We start from the raw sequence: 8,477 nt of genomic DNA, 5'->3' as shown, positions 1-8,477 counted from the left end.
TCATCAGCCATTTACATGTTACATTCTCTAGTTTAAAGTATCCTCATACATCTCGTGTACGTTTTGGTTCTGAGAAATAATTAGGATAATCATTTTACTATTATAACTGGCCAATAAGTATCTGCCACTTTTCTTATATTATTATTCTATTTACCATATATACAAATAATATACAATAGTCGCGCTTAATACAAGTAATATTAAAATCTAAATCTCAATAATTATAGTTATATGCATAGAAACTTGACTGTGTCTAATCGTTCGCTATGTGCTAGCGTTGCACACTGGTGTGTGTGTATGTGTGTGCACGGGTACATATACACCCACACACATCTTTTATATAAAATCTGTATAATCTACACGAGTCGCTTTAAGTATATATCTTCTCTTTTAATCACAAAAGATACAAATGTATTATTATAACCACTACACAAGCAGGGAGGGGGGGTCTTGGGCGGTATCACTCTGGCAGTATCTCTTTTTTACATACGGATACCTGATTTACATTCTTATGAAATGATAAATCAGTTTACCGCTGGATTGTGCAGGAAGATATACAGAATTTATTTTCGCATACTGAATTGTTGCGAATGCAATTCATTGTGTAAATAATAAGTTCGAGTATATAATTATTTCTATACATAATAAGCCTGTGCGTAATTATTCTGCAATATATATATATTTCTCCCACGAAAAATTTTGATTCTTCCTCCTTATATAAAATTTGATTATATAATACAGATCATACGGTGCACGATTTCCTTAAGGCCTTGTGTAAATATTGCTATTAACTTCATGCATAATTTATATTTTTCATTATTCATTATTCAACTGATCCGGAAAACTACTTTATGGATCGTGATAAAAGTCTAATTGACGGCAATGATAAAAGCAGTGTACACCACAACTCAATGATAAAAAAAGTTTAATCGTAATGCACAGAAGTCAATCTAAAATAATAATAGTTCAAATATATGTATTATACAGAAATTTAGTTATTTATAAGCAAGTTAACTCAAAATATACATATATTGACATATATCAAAATGTGAAAATAAATTCTATATGTGCAAATATTCTGATGTATCTTCAGAGGTTGCAAATATCACTAGAAGGCATAGAAAATTTGCCATTTTCTTTCTTTTTGAGATTATATATATATATATGAAATTTATATATATATAAATAATATTAAATATATTATAATATATATTATAACATTAAATATATATATATATATATACACATTTCGTCTAAAATAGATTGTAATTCCAAAATTGTAACTGGAAAATTATATTAGTATGTGATAAAGGAAATTTTGTAAACAACTCGTTTTAAGTATTAAAATTTCCGAAATGTTAAATCCACACATGCATTTTTCTTCTCTATCACTTATTTACATATGTGCGTACAGAGAGATATCCTTGCATGGAGCTAAAATCTCTTGAAAATAATAAAATTATTACACTTTTAAAGAGACATTATTTAAGTCAATATCATTTTCTTTATGTTTCTTTTTAATTTTATATCTGTAATTTCTATCTCGGGAGATACATCACATGTTCTTATTGAATTTCCAGTGTGAAGCCCGATATCCCCTAGTTTATTCATTTCCATCTGTTGCTACAATCTAAAGGAAAGGAACACTATATGCACAATATTCATCAATAGGCGGAAAATTTCCAACCGATGAATATCTTACTTTTATCTCGATTTAAAATTTATTTACAAAAGTATGTCTGTACAAGTATCTTTCTGTCACGACATAGGTCTATCATAGCCTTGAATGCGAATAGACCGGTTTTCGGGTATAAAGACCTTATTGCACGAACAACTTCGAAATATTCCGAAACAATATATATATATATATATATATATATATATATATATATATATATATATATATATAGATTAGCACAGCATGTTCCTTTCGAGCAAATATTCGAAAATGATTCAAACAAATCAAAGTTCATCGATTAGTATAATTTATTTTGATAGACACAAAAATAAATATATAGAAATGCGATCTTATAAGGCAAACTTAAAACAAATTAACAATGATTTTTAGATAAATATTTTCTATTGACCATCATCACGATTCATGATAACACAGCTGAATATCTATAATAATCATTTATATCATTAATATCATTTTCTAATATTCAGGTGTGCTGTTTTAAAATCGTTTCTGGAATATTTGCCTGGCATGTTTAACGCGCCTCTTCTCTATCTTTTCAAAAACATACCTTCCAATAATATTATATACACTATCGATAATGTCGTCCATGCAATAACGTCTTTACAAATAGTATGGTGTTTGCTGTATTATCGTTAAAAATCATTTCTTTAACCCTAGCCTTTTAACTCTAATTTTAATAGGAATATTATAATTATAACTAAGATTATTTGTACCATTGATTAGGTGAGAGCACCTACAGTGACCCCAGTAAAATTTAATTTTTTTTACCGCAAGCGCTCACATACAGTAGACTTCCAAATTTATTCTCCTATCAGAGACAAAAATTGAATATCTCATTCAACTTCGTTCATTCCACAGGATTCTAAGAAACTTGCACGAAAGCATACTGTAGTCAGAAGAACGTTTGCAGCGAGACATGTTCACTCGTTCATCACTTTGTTACAAAGTGAGGGGGTCACAATTTGATTACATTTTTACGAAATAGTCACTCGCCTTTTATCTCATTTTTTTTCTTATTCAAAGAGTGCCAATATGTCGTCGTTAGAGGAAGGATTACCACTGCTAGCGCCGCTACTAGGTGGAGTGTTTAGGTCCGGAGGATCGAGATATGAGAGAAGTTCCATTGCGTCCACATTGTCTGGCAAGAGCTGTAATAGTAGATAACATATTGTTGAACAAACTTGTAAAACGCTTTACCTTAAAAAAAAATATATTCCGGTTTGCAACAAAAGATACGACGCGATAATTTGACACGATGTGATTTACTTACATTTAACGCCTCTTGGCCGGTACCTTCCCCGTCTATAACTGCAGCGGGATCGAAATTTAAGTCCGACGGTATGTCCGTAGCGGTGTCGTTATTTATGGTTGTACTCGTATTGCCGGAGGTGTTGTGGTTTCCCGTGGATTCTTGCGACGCGGGCGGAACGCTCGGCGGCCCGCTGGCACCACCAGCTGGCGTGTGAGGGGTAGATTGCGGAGTGTGCGGCGTATGAGGGGTATGAGGCATCTGTAATGTATACAACTGTAATGTATACAACTGTAATGTATACATCATATATTTAAAACATTTGTTATCTGTAACATTTGTCATTTGACATTTAACATTTTGTCATTATTTTTATGTATTTCTATATTACTATTGTCCGAGCACAATCGACATTACAGCAAAACGTACCTGGTCATTGAGTGATTTCTCCATAGCGTTGAGAGGATCTAAAGAATTAACGGATTCGTTTAAGTGCGAGAGCGGACCTGTTCCACTGACGTAATCATTATTGCCGATAGTATTCGTCCCAGAGTTTATCTCGTACGTTCCACCGGACGTATTCCGATGGTTTATACTGTTATTCGGATACGTGGAAGATGTGTTGTTCATCATCGAGCCGCTCACGATGCTGTTCATATCGGGCGGTATGTAAGGACTCATAGCCTGATTCATATCCCAATTGTTCATTGTTGGCATATTCATACTGCCTGGCGACATGGCCTTGGTTGTTCTTTTACAATCATTTTCTTCTTCGGATTTAATATTAGTTAAATTTTTCGCGGGTTTCCAGTTAGCGAGCGAGTCTATCGTCACTTCGTCAACTTCGGTGGTATTTAATGTATTCAAAATACCCCACATATACTGATCAACCTCTAGGCCTTCCAACTGCGCGGATTTCCTGTAAAATACGCAAAAATTTGTTTTATATTTTTTCCCCTTAATTCCAATGAATGCATAAAAAATGACAATTGACAATTGACAATTTAGTTATACTTACGAGCATACTGGACACCTCCAGTTACCCCGTTCGCAGTTCATTTGCAAGTACGATTCCAAATCGAAACACTGTATGTGCTTGCATTCATGTCCTCTAGCTGGCAGTGTAATGCGTTTATGGGTAATAGGACATTTTAAGAGTACCTGCACGCAATAAGATGTACATGGCTTAAAACATTATTGACATTTCGTGCTACAGAGCTATAGGATTAAAAGAGAGCTTCAAAATGCTTTTGTGAATTTTACCTTTAGTGCTGTTTGTTCCACTACATCTTTCTCTGATTGTATACCATTGTTCGACATCGTATTACTGAAATTTCTTTTAATTTTCGTTATACAGTGGTCTGCCGTCAACAGCCTTTTACGTAATAATCCCTGAAGTACACTTCGCACACTGGGTCGGTGAACCAATTGTAGTACAAATAGATGTGACTGTAATCGTATTACACACATATTCTGAAGAATGCATGTAATAATAAAAAAAATAAAAAATAAATAATAAAAAATAAATAATAAATAATAAAAAATAAAAAATAAATAATAAAAAATAAAGAATAAAAAATAAAAATTATTTTAAGTTTATAATTGATAAATAGATCTATCATGCACATCTTGCGCAAATATATTCAATAAAAAATATAAAATCTATCTGCACGAAGCAAAAACTTGTTCTTAAGCGTACCAAAGATTAACATTGCAACGAATATCGTTTTATCTCCGAATTACGTAAACACTATCGTTTAATTATTGATATCCTCAAACTTACACAACAGCATGCGGATACGGTAATCTGTATTGTGTTCCTTCCTGCTTGACAGACGTCCTTCAAGTAGAGAGGCTTGTGAGAAGCTTTGTTGTCCCCGCGGTCGATCACAAGGGGAGTCGCGTTAACGGAGACTTGCACACTCGCCGGCCAATTCGTGTTCATCTGTCTATCTTCGTGGTGGAAACATTTTAGCTGTAGCTCCAGATCTGATCGCCAAACTAGCGTCTGATGCACCGTGGGCTTCAGTTGGAATACATGATTGCTAACAGCCAAATTGTGCTCTAGGCGGAAGGGTGGAAGAATTATACCGTCTCTTACGGGGAATGTTAGTCTCAATTCATCATCTGAAACAAACGTAGGATTGCTCAATATTGCTCAATATTGTTTTAGAGGCACAAATAAATGTTAGAAAAATGTCTGTAATCTAAAATGTCGTGCGTATCAACATTTCCAACTTTACATCTAATAAACACATTCCGTGGTTTGGAACTAGGCAAATGAACATTGTGCATCTGATTACATGTCTTTCGTTGACATAATTTTTTTAACTCAAGACACCATTATAATTTATGTTGAAGCATGAGAGCGTGATATCCGAAAATCGCACTTACTCTGAATGTTGACAGGCGATTTCATCTCATTGAAATTAGGCTTAATGTCCGGATTCGGACTGATGTAAGGCGGCATGCTGGTGGCGGGTGTCAACGGAGGCGTCGGATTACCGGGGATGGGACTGTGCTGATAATTCACGTTGCCCCCGTTCGTCGATCTCATCGATACCACCTCTTGCTGGTATTGACTGGTCGCCAGTGACTGGGCGGCCACGGCGGACGCGCCGTATGACGCGTTGCCGCCGCCATATCCCGTGTTCGGCTGATGACCGACGAACTGGTTGCCAACCGAGGTAGGTGGGACCATGCAGACACCGGGAACCCCGTTACTACCGTAGCCGTATTGGTTTGCGGCGGCCGTCTGAGACGGGGCATTGTAAGCCGGCGCCGTTTGCCTCATATTCGTCCCTCGTATCATCGCGTTGGGCCCGAAGCCGGCCGCTGTGGGATTCATGCTCTGCATAGACTGATACTGTTGCTGGAAATTCGGCCTCGCTCCGGTGGGATAGGTATTCGGATAATTCGGGGCCGCCGTCATGCCGTTGAAACCCTGCTGCATAGCCGCTGGATTCTGAGCAGCGTACGGAACCTGCTGCCGCTTTTGCGCCATATGCATGGCTGGGGTCGGATAAGGCGCTAATCTCCGTTGATAGCCTTGATGCGGCTGAGCCTAGAAACACAGAAATACACGCTACTACCGAGAAGAACAGAGACGCGCCTTTCGTCAGCCGAGATATACGCTACTGTAACAAAGCTAGAAATAATGCAAGAAGATCGATATAAAATATTTATACAGGACTGAGATAAATCTCGCTCATGAATTGTCTTTTAGCGAATCACGGCTGACCTAAGAGACGCAGCTAAGTACATTTATAATCGCCACGTTGGATTTTAGATAAATACCTGCATCTTGTTCATTTGCATGTTGTTGGGTCCCATCATGTTGTTCATGGCTACGTTACCCATGTTGCTCATGGAGTTCATGGGTGTCATTCCGTTCATAGCATTCATACCGCTCATACCGTTCATACCGTTCATACCGTTCATTCCTCCCATTGTCATGGGATTCATCGAGTTCATGCCATTCATACTGTTCATCGAATTCATGGAATTCATAGTGTGCATCGGGCTCATCGTGCCCATGCTGTTAAAATTGTTCATTCCGACTGGCCCCATTCCTGCCATTGGTCCTCTTTGGCCGTACCCCGCGTTGTACGTTTGGTGGGGTATTCCATGTTGGCTCTGCATCTAATAATAACGTGAGCATTCATTTAGAAATTCATAAAATTCCAAAGAAGTAAAAATAATTTATGAGACACCGAGTATTGTGTGATACGTGAATTTTGAGATACGTTTTGTTATGGAATTATAAGAGATTCGTTTTTGTAGTCTTCCTCCATTCGATAATTTAATACATCTACAACCATGATCAAAAATTTATTTCTCCAAAAAATGATATTATGCTCGTAATAAAATAATAAAATTGAATAAATTGCAAACTAACGCTAATTAACGATCGATTGAAATACTTTGGAATACTTATAATTCGTAAGTAAACTATATTTCTCGCATTACATAAAAAATGCCGTAAATTAACAATTATGACAAAAACATTTAAAATAAAAAATTTAATCATTTAATTGTCTTAACGCGTGAATTTTTTCTCTTCATATATCTTCGTTATTTACCTTTAGGTGTTTTTACGACGCGAAGAGAAAGACGACGATGGAAAAATATCCACGTCAAGGACCGTATCATTTTACCAATTTACCAATTCGCCTTGCTCAACTATTCCGGATAGCACACTCTGTTAACGGTCTATGTAACGTATGAATCAGAATTCCCTCTAGTCGCGGCGCGGCATTGATAACGTGAGAGCTAGCCAAACATTTACCTGATTGAATTGCGAGGGGATGTCCTGGCGGTCCTGCATGGCCACCACGCTGGCAGTGGCGGTGGCCGTAGCGGAGGCAGCTGCTACCATCGCCGCGACACGAAGTGGCGAACCACCCCTTCCGTTCTGGGGTGGCACTGTGCTATGATAGCCGGATGATAACGGCTGCACCCCGACGCCAATCGCCGCCGTTGCTGATAGCGTTGCTGCACCACCACCGCCTCTCCCCCCGGGAGGAAGAAAAAGCTCTGTCTACGATCAGCCTTCAGCCTTCACGAGGTAGATGCGAACGCGCGGCTTATTGGCGCACTGAAAACAGAGAGCGTGACTCATCTTTAACCCTCCGTGAGATAAAATTATCTTTTTGGAGAATCGCGGCGCGCGGCGATGCTCGGCGGCGATGATCGTTATAGAAATAACTGTGCGTTAGAGAAACTGCGGAGTTGGCGTATATCGGACGAGTGGCGAAGTGTGACGCAAGCTTATAAAACGCGTACGCCATTCGACTCTATTTGAGTCCTTTTCGGAACGGTTAATAGCGATAAATGCGGTCATTTCAATTATAAACTCAATTTCAATTATAAATAATTATAACGGTAAAAAGAGAGAGAGAGAGAGAGAAAGAGAGACATTAGAGCTCTAATGTGTGCGCTATTAGAGCCAATCGCCTTAATGTTGAAGATAAATATTGGATTTTCACTCGTCAAGTTTTTCCAGAAAAGAGGACAAAAACTTAATTGACAAGTGAAAACCGCCACAGTCACATTTCAAGCTTGATATAATGACTCCAGACACGTGTGTGATATTTATATGCCATGAATTCCATAGAGAGATAGACAACGTTTTCCTCGTGAAATGTGAGATGCACACGAGCCAAAAATTTATATCTTTTCCATATGTCTTATGCAAGAGAATATAATAAGTCTCTTGCATAATACACGATGCGAAAGAAGGGGACAAAACATTTGGAATGATAAATGAATAAGAGCGGTATTACAATTTTGCACATCGATGCATTTAATCGTGTATATTGATAAGAAAAACCTGTTGAGATTAGTCTGTTCAATATTTAAGTAACGTAATAACTTGCAGACTAATAGTTAACGTATCACCTCGGATAATTTGAAACGATCGGGCTTACAACGTTATAATGCGCAATGGACGATAATACGTCGTCAATCATCCTGGCGAGAGTTAATTCGGTTTAAATGGCAGTGTGAACTTTTGCATTTGCGACAGAA

General features: G+C 37.5%; 1 protein-coding gene across 4 annotated transcripts; it reads right to left on the bottom strand.

Annotated features, from left to right (window-relative positions):
* Nucleotides 1–2,457: 2,457 nt before the first annotated feature.
* Nucleotides 2,458–7,541, bottom strand: LOC112460760 (zinc finger MIZ domain-containing protein 1). 4 transcript variants are annotated; one of them, XM_025025591.1, is made up of 9 exons: nucleotides 7,237–7,541; nucleotides 6,246–6,590; nucleotides 5,343–6,012; nucleotides 4,732–5,075; nucleotides 4,212–4,421; nucleotides 3,967–4,133; nucleotides 3,378–3,867; nucleotides 2,970–3,209; nucleotides 2,458–2,847 (listed from the first exon to the last, which is right to left on the bottom strand). In XM_025025591.1, exons 1-9 carry the CDS (start codon nucleotides 7,324–7,326, stop codon nucleotides 2,713–2,715), a joined length of 2,691 nt encoding a protein of 896 aa, XP_024881359.1. In that variant the 5' UTR covers nucleotides 7,327–7,541; the 3' UTR covers nucleotides 2,458–2,712. The 4 variants fall into 4 exon arrangements, with proteins under 4 accessions (XP_024881359.1, XP_024881361.1, XP_024881360.1 ...); XM_025025593.1 differs by having other exon boundaries at nucleotides 3,967–4,109; XM_025025592.1 differs by having other exon boundaries at nucleotides 4,212–4,397.
* Nucleotides 7,542–8,477: the final 936 nt, after the last annotated feature.

Source organism: Temnothorax curvispinosus, unplaced genomic scaffold (assembly GCF_003070985.1).
Source record: "Temnothorax curvispinosus isolate PA1 unplaced genomic scaffold, ASM307098v1 QBEX01010795.1, whole genome shotgun sequence".
NCBI classification, from domain to species: Eukaryota; Metazoa; Arthropoda; class Insecta; order Hymenoptera; family Formicidae; genus Temnothorax; species Temnothorax curvispinosus.
The sequence above is the reverse complement of the archived record's forward strand: the minus strand, read 5'-3'. Positions and strand labels throughout refer to the sequence as shown.

Coding starts and splice junctions, on each gene's coding strand:
- LOC112460760 (XM_025025591.1), bottom strand. CDS start 7,326: ATGGTAGCAGCTGCCTCCGCTACGGCCACCGCCACTGCCAGCGTGGTG. Junction 6,591..7,236: donor TCCCCTCGCAATTCAATCAG/GTAAATGTTTGG, acceptor CGTTATTATTAG/ATGCAGAGCCAACATGGAAT. Junction 4,134..4,211: donor TGGAACAAACAGCACTAAAG/GTAAAATTCACA, acceptor TAATGTTTTAAG/CCATGTACATCTTATTGCGT.